The following is a 22,238-nucleotide window of genomic DNA, read 5'->3' on the forward strand; positions in this document are numbered from 1 at the left end:
GAGCTCGCGAGTGCTCCCGGTTACTACGACGCCTCGCGGCCACGTTCCCCCCCCGCGCTCAGCCCTCAGCCCTCCTCCCTTTCTCACACGCTCGCGCGTCCCAGCGCGCGCAGCAGCGCGGGCGTTGGAGTCCTCACTGCCAACCGGTCGTGCGCGAGGGAGATGGACACACCGGACTACAGTAGACAGCCTGCCGAGCCGCGTCTGGCGCTGTCCGAGGTGCTGAAGGCTCTGTGTGTGTGTGTGTGTGTGTGTGTGTGTGTGTGTGTGTGTTTAAGGAATGGGGTAATGCAGCTTCCTGAAGTGTGTTCACGACTGTTTAATCATTAATGCAACAAATAATATTACAATGAAGTGAGAGAATCAGCAGGATGTGACGTTGCCCGCAGTGTGTAAGAGGACAGAGGGCGTTTCCGGTAAACTGTCGGAAACAATTCTACAGTTTTAAACCCTTTTTAATTCCATTTTATTTGGGTTAGTTAACACGTTTGTTCATTCATTCATTCATTTATTTATTTGTATCGGACCCTGGAGGTGCAGGACGACGCTGCTAATCACTTAGCCACTGTATACAACAACAACAACAACAACAATAATAATAATAGTAATAATAATAATAATAATAATAATTATTATTATTATTATTATTATTATTATTATTATAACAATAATGATAAAAATATTCAATTATTTGTCACATGTACCTTACAGCACAGTGAAATATTTTTTCGGTATATCCAAGTTAGGAAGCTGGGGTCAGAGGGCAGGGTCAACCAGGATACAGCAGATAGGGTTAAGGGCCTTGCTTAGGGGCTCAACATGGCAACCAAGTTTTTAAAAACTAAAAAAAAATAAAATAATAATAAATAAATATATATAAACATTTAAAAGATATGTATATATGTACTGTAAAAATTGTTATAGCATTCCTGCAGAGCATTCCATCTCTCTCTCTCTCTCTCTCTCTCTCTCTCTCTCTCTCATTCTTTCTCTCTCTTTAAATTAGTTTTGATTAGTAAAGATAGATTTTCTGATCAAAATCTTAATTATATGCAATAAAAAACGGGATATGTTTGTACTGTAAGTAATTTATGCTTGAAAGTAATAAAAACGTGAGTTGAAATACAGCTGTCAATAAAAAGGAAAATGTTCCAAAAATGTAAAATAAATAAATCCGAAAACACTATAAATAACAAAGGTGACAGAAAAACAACAAGAAAATAACAAAAATTTAATAAAATAAAAAAAACATAGAAACTAAATTATAAAAGTTCGAATATAAATGTAATATGAAATAAAAACCAGTAAAAGCCCAGATGAAATAAAAATGCTTAAAATAAACAACAACAGAAAAAAAAATCTGCATTTTTAAAAACATTACGTATCCTGTAAAAACCTGTAACAATGATCAAAAAGTATTAGGCGAAAAAATACATGTTGGCAACATGAGTCCAGGCCTGGTTTAATCATCTACGTTTTCAGAGGCAGTTATAAAGGCGAAGAGAGGGCTTAAAATATTTATTGTTTATATTCTAAATAGGGGATTAATCCTTTTGAACGGATTTTGAACAGACAGAGGTTTTTATTTACTATCATAAATGAAACTTTTCACCAATTTTGTAAGAGACAAACATACATAAAAATAAATAAACAAACAAACCAACAAACCTAACACTATTTTTCTGTGCATTTACTGTGAGTGTGTGTGTGTGTGTGTGTGATCTGGAGGTGATATCCTTTAAAGATAAGAAAAGGGACTGTAGGGTCATGCTCCAAACTATAATCCCGAACATATGGAGCTTCCAGATGGTGTTCTGCTCGAACATAACCTCGTCAGCTCATCAACTTGCCACGTATGTGATCTCGACACCTCGTACAGCAATCAGGAACCTGCCGTGTGTAAAACTGACTGAGAAATGTTTGTCCTTCATAATCTTTATACGATAAATTTGACTTGATAAATATACAAATCAACATCTGAGTTTTAAATGACACGTCATTAATGCAGACCTCTTTACATAATTTATTTTTTGATAAATAGATCTTCATAGATTTATGGGCTACATGTAGAATTTGTTCTCACTTTGCAGTTTACTATTTAAATATATAAATTACTGTATTTTTTTGTACTGTCAAACTCTGAGATCTGACTAATCAGAAGGTGTTTTTAATTCTCAGAAACACTACAGTAGCTCCGACAATCCTGCCATTTCCAATTCATTATACAGTACATAATTACCTCGTATGAAATAAAATTTGTCTGGCAGATGCTACACATTATCCAAGAGATAAACAGGTTAAAATTGTCACAAGAAAAATATCTAATTGTTAAAACAGAGATGTTTCGTAAGTTTATGGTACAGTAGGAATCTCTGCAACGAGCAGTACTTTTCTCTTCCACAAGCTGAAATGAATCGTCTTAGTAACTTAACCTTCCTTCCAATATTTTAAAATTTAAAATAAGAAATTTGAAATTCCACAGATAAATCCAACCATGCGCACTAAACTAGGTAGTCTTTAAATGGTCTTGAGTTACTGTTGTCACTTACGTTGCAGCTGTTACAGTCACTAATTTATTTAATGGACAATCCACAGCATTATTCATACATCTAAATGGACAAAAAGTATTATGTGTACTTTAATAAATGAAATATAGGAAATAGAACAAAAGAAAATAGTCAAGTTTGCATTGTGCTTCATCACACCACTGGGTTTGTGATTTTTATCCCTCTACGTTTCATTCCTTATGCATTAATATCTAAGATTTGCTTTCCTCTATATGCCATGATGTCAAAATGTCGCAATTTTCAAGCTGAGACATCCGACAGATCCTGGTCTTTAGACAGAGTGAAAACACGGGAGTCAGTCGAAGGCGGTAATGTTTAAAAGCATTTTAATGACATCGCACATATTTAACAGAGAGGGGGTAAAAGGTCTACAGGTGCAGTTTCATACACTTGGACTATAGTGAGGTTACTACACGGCCTCACCAGCCCTGATGCTGCAAAAGGATTTCATTCCTATTACACTATTTCTGATTGTGCAGTAGATGGTTTTCTTTTTTTTTCTTTTTTGTTTGTTTGTTTCTTCATTACATTACATACAGTGACAGAGAAATGCACACTATGTATCAAATAGCGGTATAATGTAGCGGGAAAAAAAAAGAAATAAAAAGGAAATCATTATAATGCGTAGTGCTATAGCCAACAAGCAAGCGACCATATTTATTTGAGTAACTTTACCAATTTTTTTTATTCCAGTAAATGCTCGAGCTCCACTTTCCACTTAACATCGATGCTATAGAGTGTTTATAATACAGCTAGTTTTTCAATACTCTGTACTAGAATTATTTGAAACATATATTATGATGCAACTCAACAGAAGTGACAAAAATGAACAAGGAAAGAAAAGAGAATTAAAAAAATAATAAAAGGAGTATTTTTTTTTCATATAGCATATAACATTCTTACAGGTCAAAATAAAAGAAACAAAAATAAAACTGTGGTTTTAATAAAGGACACACGACAAGGAAATGTTAATCGACCTTCATATTAGCGAGGAGTTCTACGGCTTCACAGCCTGAAATTGTTACAAGGCAGGATCGGCCAACATGGCGCCTATAATAAGAGCGAATGGAATTTTAGCGAAAGGTTCCATCATACAGAAAATGACAGATTCAGGTTCCGACTGGAATCTCACAGTGGAATCGATTTCGTTACGCGTCCCCCGTCTTGCTCCCTGACAGCACAGATAGAACGCAGCGCATCCGTCCGAGACAGCCTCACAAAATTGAGGAAAGCAATTGTTTTTATTATTATTATTATTATTATTATTATTATTATTTAAATATTCGACCCATCTGAAGGACACGGTTACATAAAAGAGTGATATCCATAACTAACAATTAAAATCATAGCTTTAAAATCAAAAGACGATAGAAACAGAACGGAGTAAAAAAACACATCTGGTCCTCGGAATTTCCAAACCTGACACACCCTATCTAAAAATCTTTCCTTTTACTGTTTTTTATTTTGATAATTTCTTTATCATATATATTTTTTTAACATATGTAACTTTGGAATCCGATCAGAGGGACTTCAGGCACAGAGTGTGGCGTATTCGCTCTTCAGCTTGCATGCTGGAATATCACATGAGGTGAACAGATAGGAATGAGAGATCAGCGAGAGAGAAAGAGAGAGAGAGAGAGAGAGAGAGAGAGAAAGTAAGGAAGATAAAAAGACAAATTTGATTAAAGTGAGGAATGGGACGTCTCCGCTGCTAGGGGAACCGGACTCTACTGCTTCTTCTTGCTGAAGAGACTGAAACGCTTCTCTTTGTCTTTCTCCTTGTCCTTCTCCCGCTTGCCGGGGCTCGATTCGGTCGTCAGGGAGACGGATGCAGGGAGCGTGTGGGCGCGGCTGGAGGCTGGAGTGCTCTGGTTGCTAGGCGTAACATCTGACTTATCAGAAGGGGAGGAGCCACTGACTGCGTTCTGAATAGCCTGCATCCACGTGTTCATCTCCTCCTGAGGAAGGAAAAAAGCCGAGTGACTTTAAACGCTTAATGTTTTTTACCTTCACTTTAACATGTTACATGTTTAAATCTAGGCTATGTTGCATCTTTGTGATTTTGCACATCTGTGAATTTTTTGTAAAATCACTTAAAAAGAAACAAATTTAGCATTCAGTAGTTCTTTTTACTTTTACTCCACTACATCCTACAGCAAATTTCTGTACTTTTACTTCAATGCATTTCTGCATAATGTTGCGTTACATGATCACAGTGGTGTGTCGTTTTTAGACTAATGACTATTATGTGTAATTGCGTGATTTGCCTCTTTTCCCTGAAATGCTTATCAATGTTGTAGGTAAAGAAGCTGGTTACAGACAGCTATGAAATATCCTGTTCACAGTCAGAAACGAGAGCGAGAGAGATTCTTTCTTTTATGAAAAAGGCTACAATGAGTTAATAAGTTTAGGACTTTTTATATAGTAAATTTGAAGTTAAGTACTTTTGTACTTTCACTTAAGTAAAAATGTAAAAAGAGGACTTCTACTTTTACTTAAATAATGCATTTTTTTTTTCTTCTAGGGTACCTCTAGTTTTACTCAAGTACAGGATTTGTGTACTATGCTCAATTCTGGACTTTTATACCTATTTTTCCTTTTTTCACAAAAAGACTAACCAAGCACACTTAGAGCATTACTTTCTTCTGAAAGCACTATGAGCTTTCAGGAGAAAAGCTCATTTAATTTTTAACTAAAATTAAATAAGGCATATGCTGTAATAATAACAACACTTTTAGCAGTTCTAGCTAATATCCGCTAAATATTTTTAACATCAGCTTGCATTTCATTAAATTCATCTGCATTGATGTTGATATTAAAACTAATACAGAGAAGTTTTATTGATTGATTAAAGTTACTGACTTATTCTAATCAGTAATGCAGACGAAATTAATTGTTTCTAGAAGTTTCCAGGCAAAATCTTTCGGATGTTATTTTTATTTACTGATGTCTGCCACAAGGGGGCACTGCTGAGAGGGCTTTTGTACACATTTAATATTTCATTTAAAGCTTCAAAAAGGTGCCTTACATCATCTTTGGCTTGGAAGAGATACTCGTTTCCGTTTGTCACTCTGTAAAAAAAAAAAAAGGATGCAAATAAATCAATTTAAAAAATCACAGCAAATTGTTAATTTATTTTATTCCCAACTTCAAATTAGCTCCGTTTCAGCTCACCTCAGTTTGAAGACGTGTTTCTTCTTCTTGTAGTCGACTGCGACCTCGCAGACGGCGTCCTTCAGGCTGACGGGGATCTCGTTGTGGTACGGGATGCCCTGCCCGGCATTCTTGTTGTCTTTGTAGAAGCCCATATCTTGGTTGTTGATGACGCAGTACACGTTATGCCAGGACCTGGGAGAGATTTTTTAAAAGGCATATTAACAGCAGCAAAACATTGCATCATTTACTTCTTAATAAGTAAACCTTTTGCAATCCTTGTTATACAACAGCGCTCTTAAATTCTCCATTCTGATTGGTCGGAATACAACAACAGTCACGGCAGACGCTCAATATAAACAGATTAAATTAATGTGTAACAAATTACTGTGGAATAATAAATGTCTAATTGTTTAATTGTGCAAAGATAAATATCAGTGCACAGTTTATTGATGGAGTCTCCAGTGTCAGAGATTTGCACCTTTTCCCTGTCAGTCAGATCATTGTTATCATTTTCGGACATTCACATGCATCTACATCGTGTAAAATATATATAAACACTTTTTTTTATCTGTGTTTTTAAAACACTTTTCAAATTTTCCTCCTTTTATGACATCATACTGTAGGAAAATCTTTAAAAAAGGAGTAATGACCCTTCTGTGGCTAATATGGCCGGAAAGTTTAGCTTCATATGAGACATGTTTTAACTTTACATCCCAATTTGTTTCTCAAATTCCCATGTTCTGCGTTCTGATTGGGTAGAAAAATGCACTTCTGCAAAGGAACTCATTTGCATTTGAGCTTCAATGGTTAACTATAAGGCAGTGAAGAAGGTGGAGTTACCTGTTTGATGCCTTCTTGTTGTGGCCCTCATACTCATGCTTGCGGTGTAGGAAGCCCTCCAGCTGGGCGGAGGGAGAGTCCTGACTTTTGGCCGGCAGGGTGGACGATTGGCTGCCCTTGGCCCTTCCTAATGTCGGGGACGGGATGGGACTCGGCTCCTTCGAGCTCCTCTCAGGCACACCGTTCACGATTTCTCCGTCCACTCCGTCCTGAGATGACACACAGATATTGAGATTAAATGCACAGGCTTGAAATGCAGGTGTAAATATCATCCAAGACTCACAAAACAGTTCAGGTGGTGAAACAGTATGGTAATGCAGGTATTTTTAAAAAGCAGAGTGTTTGCAGGCAAAAAGCATTACACCTGAAAACAATCTGCATTTTTAAAATGTCCATGTTACTTACTGTGCCAATCAATACAGCAAAAAAAAAATTGAGCCTGATTGCCTGAAGTGATGTGCTTTTAGTTTCAAATTTCAATTGATTAAAACATTCAGTGATTAAAACCTAATAATTACTGTAAATAGTTAAAAGTCATTCACCGTAAGCAAAGCATGATGAAATGACAGATGAGCTAAGTAAATTAAGAAGGTTTAAGCATTAAACAATAGCTTTTAGGCTGGGTTGCCAGGTCCACACGTCTCACAACATAAAAAAAAAAAACGCACAAAACTATCACAAATAGTTCGGCTGTTGCTAAAGCAAGACGCAGGGAAGAGTTTCTAATATGGTTGTGCGCGTAATAACCTATGAAAAATACATTTCTGACATTATACATGAAAATGCATCACACCAGATAATGCATTGATACACTGTTAGTCCTGGTATTGTCACAATAGAACAAAAATTTGTTTGATGTCTGTTTGATGCAGATACCTCCGATACCTTCTTTCTGAGCCAGAGGAACTAGTAGGTATAAAAATGATTTAGAATAATTCTGGTAATAAATGTGTTATAGCCGAGGCCTAATGTGTTGGTGAGACAGCATAGTTTGAAAACAATTCGCTAAGACTAATTAGATATGTCATAATCTACTGTAGGACCAGAGTGTAAGTCATAATGGTGGATTATTTTTTAAATTCAATTGTGTGTTTGATTGTAAAACTCGAGGGTAATAACTTTAGTACGAATCATGTAATTATTATTTATATTTGAGGGTTTTTTTTCTTCTGTTTTTCTGTTTTATATACAGAACCAGTCAAACGTTCAGATAAAAGTTTGGATTTTTTCGTTGTAAAAAGTCAAAGCTTTGACTTGTGCCATTAATGCTGTCGAAAATCTGCCAAATTGTGTATGAATCCCTGTAACCAATCAAACGCTGTTTGCTTCCTTAAGGATTCCTGCTCTGCATATTCATAAGATAAAGATGTACATAAGATAACTGACCCGTGGGGACTCCTGGTCTGACGGCAGTCCGTTCTGAGCAATCTGCTCTCCTTCTCTGTGAAAACACGAGGAACATTCATGCAGAATTGACTACAAACTGTAACTTACTTCTGCCAAGGAAACGAATGATTTCTCGTGTCCTGAGTTTGAGAAGGTGAGTGATTACCTCTGCTCTGCCTCGATCACCTGCTCCGGCTCCGGTGTCGGGGGTTTTCTTCTTCTCTCCTCTTCTTCTTGCGTTCTTCTCACTTCCAGTAACTCCAACTGCAAGAGGAGGAGGGACGGGTCATCAGGTCTGACTCACTCACTCACTTACACACACACACACACGTTCCAATCCAGTCACACTGCTCACTTCCTCTACTCCTTTGTCCTAAAATGAAATGTACTTCTACTTTTTTTTTTTTTTTACAGGGATTATAAATCCATGCTTGTGTTGGTAAATCTGATTATTTCCAAAGAGGAAGTACCGGCCATGAGGAAGAGAGTGTACTGCGCCGGTCTCACTCCCATGTAACTTCTGCTTTCGAGAAAAAAATCACAAGAGCGTTCGTGCTGTATAACAGAGGCTCTTACAGGACGTCTGACTGAAAGGCAATCCGCAGGGGTGTTCAAGTCAAACCGGGATTTTTGGTCATGCATAATAACAGAACACAGTTCTGAGAGTAAAACTTCCTTTCACTACTGCTTGGAAACCATCAGGTTAAAAAGTTTTCTCGGTGCACCAGAGACATTATCAGACTGCTTCGCTTCACCTTTGAAACGAAGGAACTCCGCCAAAGATCCAAACACGTGGAAATGTCTTGGAGTGAGGTCAGGACTGTACGGGGGACGTGGCAATAACTCTAGAGCCGAGTTCCTGTAATGTGCATGTTTTGTTGCTGAATGAGTGTGTGTACAGGTCCCACAGACAGGTGCGTTTCCTCCACAAGTCATCTGTTGATTTTCAGTAATCTGGCGTTACACTCGCTGAATGTTCACGTTAACGGCTGCGTTGGGCTCTGAGCCACCTCAGCTGGGACCATCAATCACGGACGTACGGGCTTCTTCAAAATATCTGCACCGTTTATATATTTTACTATATATAATAGTAATATTTAATATTTATATATTTGCCTTCATTCACCAGAAGTCCCGGTTTGACTTGAACACCCCTTGTAATTTCTCATTTCTCCTTCACAAGGACTTGAGCGCCGGACGCTCCATATAAACCAAACTTAATAATAAAAACGTGCAGGTATTTAATAAATAATAATGGATAATTGGTGATTTGATAAAGTTTTCGGCAAGAATATGTTTTGTTGATTTCCCAGTAACATGACTAACCACTTAAAACTGTATTATTATTTTTTTTTTATAGCTGTTATAAACGATAACAGAACCTACAGTGGTGGATGGACGGTCAACAACCTTATAAATAAATACATACAGTAAAAACTGATTAAAGGAATGTTTTAAATAACCAATAAAAAACTAATTCACCCTCTGTGACATGGAGATGCTGTTATAGGAAAAAAAATCAACTTTTATAGAGCAGCAGAGTACTAAATAAACAAACAAACCAACCAAACTAACTAATTATGACATTTTTTAGGATTATTATTAAAAATTTGTATATATAAAGAAAAACTAGCCTAATTACAGTACATGGAAGCAAGGTTCTGACAAAATATATATAATTAATACCTAATAATCTCCTATGATGCCAATCAGAGCCCAAAATAAAATGTATTAATATAAATAATGTGTATACTGTATAAAGCATGTCAGGAAACCCCCTCCTGATTAAAAACGACTTCATGGCGTGGGATGGGTATCTCACCGTAGTCAGCCTCTCCAGAGCGGAGAAGCGTTCCTCCCAGGTAGCGGCCGACTTCTCGAACGCCTCGTGCCTCTTGATCAACTTCTCCACCTCGTCCACACTCTGACCCACCTCCCTACTGGACAGGTACGGCTCCTGACCCAGCAACCACGCCTCGGCTACCCCTGCGTCCCGCGAAAACTGGTGCACTTCCAAAACTACACACACACACACACACACACACACACACGCAGAGGTGAGGGAAGTGAGGGTTAGAATGATTAATAATGTACACACACACTTCTGTATTTCATATCAGACCTGACTGAGGAACAGGACACAGTATATACACAAATAAAAATGAAAGAGAATGTGAAACATCATTTTTTTTTTTTGTTCCACAAAATACTTTCTGAATGAAAGAGCACATCTGTACAGACGGGATTACGCTTTTACTCAGAGTTTAACAGGTCAATGAGGACACGCATGATTTTTCTTTTTTTTCAGTAGACCTGGTCGTGGAATCCAATTCTAGATTATTAATATTAATTGTATTATGCTGCACAAAGCAAAATCGTCATTTTTTTTAAATCCCACAGTGCGAGATGGCCTGAGCTCAGTTCCCGTATCATGTATTTCCATAGTAACCAGGAAGTCTCTTCTTTCTGATTCTGATTAATATGGTACTGAAATGAGACTTTTATATTAAAAACTATTTTTAAAAAATGTCTTGGCGTACTAAATGCTACTGTTTAATAATGTCACACCCCTTTGTTAGTCTAATCAGGTTTTATTTTTATGGAGTTGAAAATCTAAAGCCATATTGTCAAGGCATTAATTCCCCTTTCATACATACAGAGTGGTTTCGGCGAGAAAATGATCATTCTGTGACCTAGAAAAGGCATTACATAGTGGGCGTACTGATCTGAGAAGAGCTTTGACAAGAACAAGGAGTTCTCGATGAGTGCACACTGACTGTACGGTGAGAATTAAGATCATCCATGGGTTTTTACTGAAATAGGAGAGTCCCGTGACTATGAGGAGGGCTTGGTGAGGGTGTCACGAGTAAACGGGTGAAGCGCCGCACGTGCCCTGCGAGCCCTACCAGTCGTTCTCCTCAACAGTCTGCTCGATCTCGCCAACTCTCTCCTGGACTGTGTAGATCACTCAGCAGTGCTCTCCTCATTCTCTCCAATCTGACCAGTAAAAAATAAGTTCCTGCCGAACCTGTACGATGTCTTCTTCTCAATTATTACTCGATCTTCTCAATTTTTCCGTCGCTGTTTTGCGTCCAGGAGATTGGCGGGGATCAGGAGAATTTATGTAAGTCTGACAAGTGTCAGGGGAGCAATGTGAGAGAAATGAACCTATTTTTCTTCGTGAAAAGTCTACGGAAAAGAGTTGACGCATCCAATGATGATTTGCCGAGATTGGCGAGATTGAAGAGAGGCTTGGAGAGTTTAAAGAAAGCTCTGAGAGTTCCAGGAAATCTCCAGGAGTATGCCAGTTTTCTTACCAAAATCACTGTTGGCAAGATTATCTCGTCGGGCTCATGCATGTATGAAAGGGCTCATGCATGTATGGCTTAAGACATGCGAAGGTCTGTGTTTAGTTGGGAGAAGTAGCTGCTTTTTATTGGAAGATTACTGACAAAATTATATATTTTTGTTATCTGAGATAAATCCGAGAACTGTGGAACATACAGTACAGTGGTACCTCGGCTTTACCTTCAAATTTAATCCGAGACGAGTTCTTAAGGTGAAATTTCGTACTGTAAAACGCATTGTCCCCTAGGAAATAATGTAAATGCTGATAATCCGTTCCAGCCACCCAAAAATAGTACCAATAATACCAATTTCTAACACTATAATCCCTATAATGCATAAAAACAATCAAAACATTTAGAAAAGACATGTAAATAAAGTAAAATATGAAATAAATAGATTAAACATCATTCGCTCACTCACTCATCTTCTATACCGCTTTATCCTGTGTTCAGGGTCGCGGGGACCTGGAGCCTATCCCAGGAGGCTTAGGGCACGAGGCGGAGTACGTCCTGGACAGGTGCCAGGGCACACACACACACACACACACACACACTTATACACTCATTCACACACTACGGGCAATTTGGGAACGGCAATTAGTCTAATCAACATGTCTTTAAACTGTGGAAGAAAACCAGAGTACCCGGAGGAAAACCCACCAAGCAGGGGAAGAACATGCAAACTCCATGCACACAGAGACGGGAATGGATTAAACATCACTTTACCTTAAATTATGATTCCTCTTGGCACTGGCTGCTTTAAAAACTAAACTGAAGGTGGCTCGCTTTTCTTCTTGATACTATCCTTGCTGACATTCTTGTGCTCCATGGTGTTATGTACAGTATACACATATATGTTTTGACTGGCACAACCAGATGTACGTACAACTGGATGTATGGGCAAGTGGCTTGGTCGATCATGTGCCAAAAATGGTTCGTATCCCGGAGCGAATTTCTTGAATTTTTTTTCATTATTAAGGCGTAAATTCGTATGTCGAGGCAGTACTATATACATTGGTGTATATACTCTATTGTACTGTACTGTATATAAAAAGATTATACCATATATACAGAATATTCCTCAGAAGGTTGTGTGAGCAATGTTCTAATAACATTAATGAATTAACGAATATCTGTTAATTAGGTCTTTAAAAACTAAATTTGTCTACAATTATCCTTTTTTAATGTGACCTCAAAGGAAGCGACTATTAGCAAAAAAAATTGTGGACTTACTCAGTCTTAGCCACTCCCATCTGTCCTCCCATTTGTCAATCATTTCCTTCCTCTTGTCCGTCAACTGTAGCAACTTTTCTTTAATCTGCACACAAAAACGCATGGTTTGTTAAGTGTCAGCTGTGAGCCGTTCTCAGAACACTGAAATCCAGTGAGACTAAGCACCACTCCATCGTGTTTCCATATTTAGAGCGTGCAGACGTTTCCCTCACCTCCTCTGATGCGTAGTGTTTGCGTGCCAGCAGAGACTTGCCCAGCTCGATGCAGGCGGTGAAGCTGTCGTTACGGGCGTCGATCTCTGCCTTGATGCCCTGGTGATTGTTCATGAGCAGCTCCACGGAGGACACGTCCCTGCAGAAAACCCACGATGAAGCCACGTTTACTCTTAAACCATCAAACACCACTTAGGATCGACTAACAAGGATTAATCAGGATTCCATGTAGACGTCTAGACAGAACCTTTTATCTTTTATAGCCGACACATTTTCAGTTCTCACCTGGGTTTCTCCTGGGCCTCGATGAGACGGATGACGTCCTCCATCCAGAGCATGAGGTCACGCACCATGTTGAAGAAGCGGAACTTGTCCCCGGTGTCAAGCAGGCGCGCCCTCCGCCCTTCACTGGCTTCCAGCAGGTTCCTCCATGCCTCCAGGACTTCGCTCTCCCTTCGCTGGATATCGTCAGCCTTATCGCCGGCATACGCCGACTGCAAACGTGACGCGTCTTCCTGCAGCTGCCTGACCTGATACACAGAGAAGACGTGGTGCGGCATCTGAGTTAGACACCGTGTTCGGGGTATTTTTTTGGAAAGCCGATGAATTCTACTAAAGCTTGACAAACCTGCGTCCCCAGTGCTTGAATGTCATGTTCGAAGGTGGTGTGCATCCTCTGCAGGGTCTCCACTGTGTTCTGGTCTCGTCCGAGCTCTTCCGGAAGCTTCTTGTGCTTGTCCAGGATGCGGGTCAGGATCTCTTTGACGTCGTGGTAGAACTTATGCAGCTCATAGGAAGCGGCCAGGATCTGCGTACGGGTGTCGATCAGCTCCAGGAGGTCCGCCCAGGCCTCGTTAAGTCCGTCCTTCCACTCGGCGACGGTGGCCGCGTCGGTGTGGCCGGCATTAATGAGCTCGTCGGCCATCCGGTTCACGCCGTCAACGCGCTCCTGACCGATGTTTCCGGTGTCGCGGGCGAACTCACGGAAACGCTCCTGAAGCATCTGAATACAGGGAAAAAAAAGATGAAGTAAGACTGAAATGAAATGCATTCGAAAATTTTTTTATGTAACAGAAAAAATCGCTCGGCCACTTGGAAATTTTTGAGTATGCATAATATCAGTTGAGTTAGGACAAGGCAAGCGTCCAATGAGATAAAGAGAAAGAGGTAAAAGGATGAGTGTAAAAAAGTGCAGGCTTACAGTCACGTGCTCATAGTCCTGGCCCAGCTCGTGAGATCCTGCCACCACTTCCCTCTCAGCGATCCACTGCTCCAGATCATCCACCTCGCGGTTCAGCTGGAAGAGCCGGAACCTCTCGTCCAGTTTTCCTCTCCTCTCCTCAGAAAGGTCCTTCAGTCCCGCGTACAGCTTGTCCACCTGCGACTGCCGCATGCCTATTCTCTCACTGCAGAGCGACCGGAACCGCACGGAAAGAAACGGTTATGTTCAAACTGATCCACACCAATCAGGTAGAAATGATTCATCTTTGAGTCTGTGTGAGATCCAAATCCTGATTTGACTCCTTAGTCACTCAAAATAAAATTGTGTTTTCGCTTACTAATCTAGCGACCATCTCTCGCTCTGAGAAGCACATATTCTGAATTTATATTTTATATACTGATAATAAGTTCCAAGTGGATTATTCCTTGATTTTATTATTATTATCATAATGACTTGTGCTAAACATTTAAAATGTAAAATTATTAAAAAATAAATGTATCATTTTTTAAAATTAATAAACAGTATGTTTGCACCTAAGGTGTTAAAATGTTGCAGTTCCTACATGAACCTACAGGTAGCGCAATTTACACTATTCACACATTTGCAGGTAGTATGGCATCCTGTGTTTAGAACTATAACCGAATAATAAAAATAATCATATCACGTCGGATATTTATGAAATCGTGATACCTGGTGTTTCCCAACCATCATAACTAATAATTACTCTGATTAATCATAAAGCAACTTCAAAGGAAAACATTATAAATATTATAAATGTCATCAATTAGTGATTTAAGTTAGTAGTATTGTTTTATGAAAAGATCTTTATCTTTTGTTTAATGTAATTATTTGTCTGCCAACACTTTTTTATCTTCAATGTTTGTTTTTCTTGCTTGCAACCTGAGCTGCAATCTGATTGGCTGAAACATAAAATAAGTTTTTTATCGCTCTCCGCTGCAAAGAAAAGCCAAACGTACGGTATGTTGTTTACATGTTGTAGGCTAATTCTCTGAATATACAGTATTACATTAAAATGTACATCCATAAAAAATAAAAAAAAATCTGACTATGGAAATAAATGCCTTTAAATTCACAATTTTTCCAAACAACAGGTTTGGTGCTCCATGTGACAGTGCTATAAAATGCCTGATCGCTGTAATAAACGAGGATGAGGAGGGTGAGGAGGATGAGGGAGGGACGGTGTACCTCTCAGGGTGATTTTCAGCCACCAGACCGCGGCTGGTCTTGGAGAGCTCATGTACGGTCTCGGCGTAGTCCTCCACGGCCTGCTCTAGGATCTGGTGTTTCTTCAGCATGGCCACTGAGCTCTGTTCGTCCTGAGAAACAAAAACCACTCAGTTGATGTTTGAACCAGCAGCTTCTCTTCATGAACATCACTTCCTCCGACTCCAGCACTACCTTTTGCTAAGAAACACTTCTACACACCTTAGCCTTCTCCTCTGACATCATGTACAGCTCCTGTTCGCTCATCCAGGCCTCCGCCTCGGCCGCGTCAAAGTAGTACTGCTGCGCCTGATGCGCCTCCTCCAGCCGCTCGTGTCTCTTCGCTGTCTCCTGGCTGAGGAGGTTCCAGAGGTCCTTAAGCTCGACGAGACGTGCCTTAATGGCGTCCACGCTCGGGCTGTCCTCCGTCACGATGTTCTTACTGCGGTCGAAGATGTCGTCACAGCGTGGCTGGTGGCCCTGGATCTCCTTCTGCAGGGTCTGAATGAAGTAAAAAAAAAAGCATGTGTCACATAGGAAGAGTGACCGTGATGTGTGCCAAAGGTCCAAGCAATCTGAAGATGAGATATTTGACGGCTCACCTGGTTCTTCTTGATTAGCATCTGAACTGTCTGCAAGTTGTGTCCATGGTCCGTTGAATTAGCGAGAGGCATCCTCTCCTCGACCCAGAGCTGTGAAAAAAAGGGAATGATGTCATTAATGTTTCACTCGCCTCCCGAAACATCGCTCCATCGCTCGAACGTCCGACTCACGATTTCGTCCTCGACGTCACGGTTGAACTGGTGGATCTCCCTGGAAGCCATGAGAAAGTTCTTCCTCTTCAGAAGAGGTTCGAGCAGCTCCTGGAACTTCTTCTCCACCACCTCACGTCGCCCGTCCACCTCGTCCGTGTCCTTGCCCTCCTGCCGCAGCACGTGAGCCTGCGACTGAAGCTCCTCCACCTCCTTCTTACGCACGTCCACCTGGTTCTCCAGCATCTGTGCAGGACAAAGAGCTCACGTTTACACTCCAGACCCACAACAGACGAGTTGTTCTCGAAATCTGGTGATTATACACGTTATTAAAACTCTCATGTGTTATTTTGGCATTGGCTAAAAGTTTGTACACCCTGATTCTTTAGGTTTTTCATTATACTTAGGTTAAGAAATAGCTATTGCTAAAGGAACTGCAATGATCAACAAGTGCAGAGAAACAGCTTTGACTGATCAGATTACTATAAAAATACAAACAAACAATAAACAAAAAAACCCAGATATATTTTGTAAAAGTATACATGATTTTATTTTAAATAATTTTTCATTTCAAGGTCTAGAAATCAAAAAAGTACCACTTTTAAGTAGTTAAATAAAATAAAAGTCTGATTATTTTACCTAGTTAATAATTAGAAAATAGGTTGATCAATTTAAACCTTAAAAGGTATGGAGTCTACCTGACTAATGCAAAAATGCTATTTTTGTAAAAAAAAAAAAAAAAAGCCTGAGTTTCTAAAAAAAGCAATATTAAAAAAAGTTGAAGAAAAAGAACTCACATGCAAAATTATTGAAAATTCATTATCATGCACTTTATATTTCTTATATTCCACAGGGATGCAGAGACGACATGGACTCAGTATCTTTTTTACACGTATTTTATCTCACATTTATCCATGCCTAACGATACGATTCAAAGATTGCTTGTTTACGTAACAACCTCAGCAGCGACCTCATTTCCCCTCTCGTCTGTTCCAACCACTCAGCATTCAGCATCAGCAGTACACTGATCATGTTCATGCCTTAAGTAGGATGTTTTTATACATGAATGTTGTGTCTTAACAAACAAAAAACATTCCTGTTGCTCGTACCTGTTGTTTCTTCAGCAGGATGTTGACGCTGGTTAGATCTTTGCCGTAGTCGTCGGATTGGATCTGACCCTCCAGACCCCCCAGCCACTTGTCGAGGTCGGCGCAGCTCTGCGTGAACAGCTCGGCCTTGTTGGCGTCGAACAGGCACTGCGCTTTGGTCTGCGTGGTCGACTCCAGCTCCTGCCACTGCGTCTGCAGCACCGAGAGCTTCTCCTTCACCACCGCCTCCGTCTCAGGCTTCTCGGACACCAGCTGCTGTCCTTCCTATAGAGACGGACAGACGGAGGGAAAGGGGTTTAGGTAAGACGCTTTCAAAATTGCCCTCATAGCTCTCAGCGTTACTCAAATATTTTGTCAGACTGTAGCTTCCTGTGTCACTTTAACAACTTTCTAACAAAAATAAATAAATAAATACATAAATAAAAATCTTCTGGATTGATTAATCTAATTGGTAATGGATTTGAAATTATAATGAAAATATTAAAAATGGAAATTCAACATGTTGAATAATAATAAAATTATATATAAACTGTATATGTAATAAATAAATTGGATATATAAGTTTTAATTAGGACTAAAAATAAATAATCTGAATTATTTCCAAAAGACAAAAAGGACAAATAAATATACAAATAAAATATGTATTTAATTTAATTTATTATTTTTTCTATTAATCAATTTAAACTAATTAAGACCACAAGTCCCTTATATACATAATCATGTGCTTCTATTAATAAAAATATTTCAATATATTATAATAAAAGCATTTGGAACTAAAATGTAGATAAGGTGCCCTGGAAATTACTCAGTATACCTATTAACACACCCAACCACTAGGGGGCGCTTGTGTCCCTCCAGTTACTCTAAAAAGCAAAAAAATAAATACAAAAATGAGGGATGAAGGAAAGGGTTAATGTGGAGACATATCTGGCAACCTTGAACCTCAAAGCATTAAAGATTTGTGTTCAATGACATGAGTATGACATCACTGGATATCTTTCGTTGAGTCTGTATTCCCTAATGCTCCTCAACCACTTTCTCTTGGTGTATACACACACTTTAGGACCATACACACACTACGCTGAGACACATTATCCAGGGTAAAAGTAACGTGTATAAACCTTCTCGATCTTATCCAGCCACTCTTTGTTGGACTGGAGCTCCGCCATGAAGGCCTGGTGTTTGAGCCACTTGCTGTGCAGGTTCCTGGCCTCGTCGTACGACATGTCCTGCGCCGTCAGCATCTTCTCGCTGATCCACAGAGACAGCTGCGGACACACACAACAGGAAAGCGAAAGTGTGAGCAACAAGGGGGCACCGTGCTCGCAGATGTTCTTTAAAGATTTCTCAACATGCGCCAGCTGGGCTACAAACACAAAACACTACACATGAAAAGTCCAAACTGTGTTCACATTGGGTGTCAATATGCACTGGAGACGTCCTTTATAGCTAAAATTGGGCCTATCACAGGAGACTTAGGGCACGAAACATGGTCCACCCTGGATGGGGTTTCAATCCATCACAGTGCACATACATACACCCACTCACATGCTTATTAACACACTATGGAGCAATTTGGGAGCCATTAAGACTAATCTGCATGTCTTTGGACTGTGGGAGGAAACCGGAGTAAGCAGAGGAATCCCACCAGGCACAGGGACCACATGCATACAGAATCGAACCCGGACCCTGGTGGTGCAAGGCGACAGTGCTAACCAAAAGCCTCAAAATCCACAATAAATACATTTACAGTTATTATTTTGCATCATGCAAAATGAGGGCTACTTTCCTCTATGACCTGTAAAAGCATAAAAACACTCCAGCCTGCAAACATGTCTTGTTTGATTGATCAAAATTCTCAATTAATTATTATTTTTTGCCCCAAAACAATATGCAGACGTGTACTGTACCTCCTGGCAGTCCTGCAGAAACTTCTGTAGGTCTCTGTTATCTTTAAGTTTCATCAGGAGCTCCACAGCCGCCTCACGGTTCTTCTTATGCCTGCGGGTAAGGGTTCAAAGGTCATGAATGCATTTAATTACAACCTAGAAATGATTATCATATGCTATATTTAGCATTTGTAAAGCTCCGTCACCAAGATCTACAGTGGCACATGGACTAACATGACTGATGAAAACCAACAAGCTTGTGAGACTTTCTACACCTACATCAATTACTGCAGTTACCTTTAAGTCCAACTGGTACTGTATGTGACAATGTATGCATGGAAACTTACGTGGATTCATTTTTTTTATAAGGTCTAAACACAAGCACTTCTTGTGAAAATCCTGGTTATTGAGATTTGAGATTAGTAAAGTCTCTGATCTAAGACGCTGTCTCCTCAGATGTCCTCTTTGGCCTGGTCCACATGCACATGGGTGGGTGTTTTTAAAAACGTTTGTCTTTTCCCCCTCCTTTGTTCTCAATCTTTTGTTTCATCAACATGAAAATGCAAAAATACGCTGTCAAAACATGCCAAACCAGCAGGTGGAGATCTAACACCAAGATTAAAGCCAGGTTCTCGCCAAGTGTGCCACACTCTGACATCAAACACAAAAATATGCGCCATGTTCTGCCAAAAACGCCAAAATTCATTTTTATTGTCCACACATCAACACTGTCCATAAGAAATTTTAATGAGGTACGTAACAACAGTGTACTATGATGAGCTATAGTGTATGCCCTAAAACATCTATTACCATGGTACTTTAAGCATAACCATGGTAGCTACTGTAGGTAACTGTGGCACTGTAGTACTATGATGCGTACCACAATACTTTGGTGAAACCCATGGTGCTTATTGGGTACCATGATGGCTACCAAAGTTTAGCTCAGGTATGTTACGCTACTGTATAGCAGTACCATATTATACACCTCCTAAACTTTGTTAGGTACCCAGTAAGTACTATGGGATTCACCAAACAGTAAAATGGCAGTGCACTGAATTTAAAAGGTATCCTAATATGTTATACAAGGGTACATGGTAGACCCATGCACCATACTATAGTACATGTAACGTTGCTCCACAGTATGCACCATGGTGGAACCATGTACCATAGTGCCATGGTACTGTCTATATACAATGGTACTATCTATAAAACGTGGTAAAATGTCTAATGGGTAAAAACGCAATTTCAACGTATTTTTACGCTGGAAAGATTTTTCCCAAAATTCCATTTTCACTTGAGGCCTAAACTCAAAAAAACAAACAAACCTGGGAACGTAGGAACAAGGCCTTTATAAAAGATAACAGGAACTGGTACTTAATTATGTAAACAGTCATGTGTTGTGTTTAATGGCTTTCTAGAGTTTTAAGAATATTGTGTCATACAATAATGCAACATGTCAACCTACTTCTTCTTACTTAAGCAATTCTGCATTAAAATGATGGTCCAAGGTCAGAATCTTGTGTAACTGAGACACATCTTAAGTGGAACTCTTGCATCGTTTCGAATTTGTGTAAATTCTAAAGTTTCCAAAGTCACAACACTAATTCTTACAAAACTGAAACTGTGTGCATCTCAATAACCTGTCATCAATGGAATTCGCTCTCTCCTGAATCTTCTCAGCGTTGATGTTTCCATCACTGGCCAGTCTGCGTCCAGCCTCCACCACGCCGTTGATCTTCTCCTCGTTGGCGTCCATCGTGGTCATGACATCTTCGTGCTTCTTAATGGCAGCTTCTGCTCCTTCTAGAGTGGTGGGCATCTCAGTGTGGGCCAACACATACTCCTGCAGAAATATGATTAAAGAGGTTCTCTTAGCATTGTAAGAAACTTTAACAAATGAGTGTACCTTGCGTCAACTGTACATGATCAATATTTTCCATATTTTATTTAAATGTGCAAACCTCAGCACGTTACCTGATTGTTGAGGAAGGTCTCGGCCTGCTTTGTGTCTCTGAGGAACAGTTGGTAGGCGTGAGACTGGGACAGGAGGTTCTGACGGTTCTCCCACATCTTATGAAGCTCATTCCAACCGGTATCCAGCGCCTGCAGCCTCTGCCTGAGGAACATGTGCTGGGAGTCCGTCTGACCCTGGGTGACCATGTCGCCCATGTCACGCATCTTCTGGTAGTCCTCTTCGTAGTTGTCAATCTCGTGCTTGATGCCTTCGTGTTGGGCGAGAAGCTTCTCAGCCTCAGCCAGGGTGTTGGGCATGTCCTCAGAGGCAATGGCCGTCTGCGTGCGAGACAGCCACGACTGGAAATCATCCAGCTGACGGAGGAACTGCTGCAACTTGCTGGCCTCTCCCAGGGAGGCCTCACGGTTTTGCATAGTATCCTTCAGCTCCTCCCAGACAGTGCCGATCTCCTCCAGCCTGCCTTTGATAGCGTTGGCTTGTTCGGGATGCTCAGCTGCCAGACGCTCTGCATCTCCACGCATGTCACCCAGCTTGGCCTCAATGGCGGCCAGGTCGCGCTCCATCCCGGTCAGCTTGCGCTGCAGTGCCATGACTCCTGTCAGGTCATTACCGAGTTCCTGAGTCGACTCGATTACTTTGGTCTTCTCACGGATCCAGGACTTTGTCTCGTTGCAGTCCAGGTGATAGTTCTGGACACCCAGTGCTGAGTTGAGGGACTCCTTCTTCTGGTCTACCAAGTCTCTGAACTGGCTCCACCTACAGGAGAGAAATTGTGGATGTTAACATAATTCCACATAAAAAAGAATAATGCTAAATAAATTTTTACAATTTTTCAAAGTTAAACATAACTATAACAGATGAAAAGCATTAAGAAGTTTCGATTTTGTAGAGTTTCATGTACAGTATGTGTTCATGTGCAACATGTATGAGATAAAAAGTAGACTTTCAGTTTTGATCCTTAAAAACAGAAGAAAGGATAAACCTTGAATCTTTTAGATAAATGTTGAAACCTGCCTTGTGTTCAGTTTGTCCTGTTGAGCCTTGATGTCTTTCTCGCTGGGGTGTCCACTGTGCATCAGCTGCCGGGCGATCTGATTGACCACGGCCACGCGGGACGCCTGGTTATTCATCTCAGGCTCCAGACTCTCGAACCTGAAACACATTATTCATTTACTTGGCACAAAGAAAACCCTTAGAAGTGCATCCTGGATCCATTGTTGAAATGAAATGAAACTCTCAAGAGTCGTGAGGTGGTTGTAATTTCAACCAGTGGTATATATAGTGATGCTGCTTATTTGTGGCGCTGCAGAGGCTCATGTCTTATGT

At 40.1% G+C, this 22,238-nt stretch overlaps 1 protein-coding gene across 3 annotated transcripts in view; it reads right to left on the reverse strand.

Annotated features, from left to right (window-relative positions):
• Positions 1–2,876: 2,876 nt before the first annotated feature.
• sptbn1 (spectrin, beta, non-erythrocytic 1) overlaps positions 2,877–22,238 on the reverse strand; it is an 83,374-nt gene continuing 64,012 nt past the window's right edge. For 2 of the 3 annotated variants that reach the window (XM_053513469.1, XM_053513470.1), the window contains 22 exons: positions 21,927–22,064; positions 20,912–21,668; positions 20,578–20,780; positions 18,959–19,049; positions 18,170–18,316; positions 17,049–17,312; positions 15,961–16,185; positions 15,790–15,879; positions 15,410–15,688; positions 15,170–15,300; positions 13,943–14,147; positions 13,370–13,744; positions 13,027–13,271; positions 12,742–12,880; positions 12,530–12,614; positions 9,772–9,968; positions 8,116–8,213; positions 7,950–8,004; positions 6,564–6,772; positions 5,742–5,915; positions 5,596–5,638; positions 2,877–4,525 (listed from right to left, as the gene is read on the reverse strand). In XM_053513469.1, coding sequence (XP_053369444.1) covers positions 4,295–4,525; positions 5,596–5,638; positions 5,742–5,915; positions 6,564–6,772; positions 7,950–8,004; positions 8,116–8,213; positions 9,772–9,968; positions 12,530–12,614; positions 12,742–12,880; positions 13,027–13,271; positions 13,370–13,744; positions 13,943–14,147; positions 15,170–15,300; positions 15,410–15,688; positions 15,790–15,879; positions 15,961–16,185; positions 17,049–17,312; positions 18,170–18,316; positions 18,959–19,049; positions 20,578–20,780; positions 20,912–21,668; positions 21,927–22,064 — 4,381 coding nt within the window. In that variant the 3' untranslated portion in view covers positions 2,877–4,294. Of the gene's footprint in view, positions 4,526–5,595; positions 5,639–5,741; positions 5,916–6,563; positions 6,773–7,949; positions 8,005–8,115; positions 8,214–9,771; positions 9,969–12,529; positions 12,615–12,741; positions 12,881–13,026; positions 13,272–13,365; positions 13,745–13,942; positions 14,148–15,169; positions 15,301–15,409; positions 15,689–15,789; positions 15,880–15,960; positions 16,186–17,048; positions 17,313–18,169; positions 18,317–18,958; positions 19,050–20,577; positions 20,781–20,911; positions 21,669–21,926; positions 22,065–22,238 lie in introns of those variants that run through there. The other variant, XR_008365698.1, reaches the window with a different exon arrangement.

This window comes from Clarias gariepinus, chromosome 15, assembly GCF_024256425.1.
Source record: "Clarias gariepinus isolate MV-2021 ecotype Netherlands chromosome 15, CGAR_prim_01v2, whole genome shotgun sequence".
In the NCBI taxonomy this organism is placed as follows: domain Eukaryota; kingdom Metazoa; phylum Chordata; class Actinopteri; order Siluriformes; family Clariidae; genus Clarias; species Clarias gariepinus.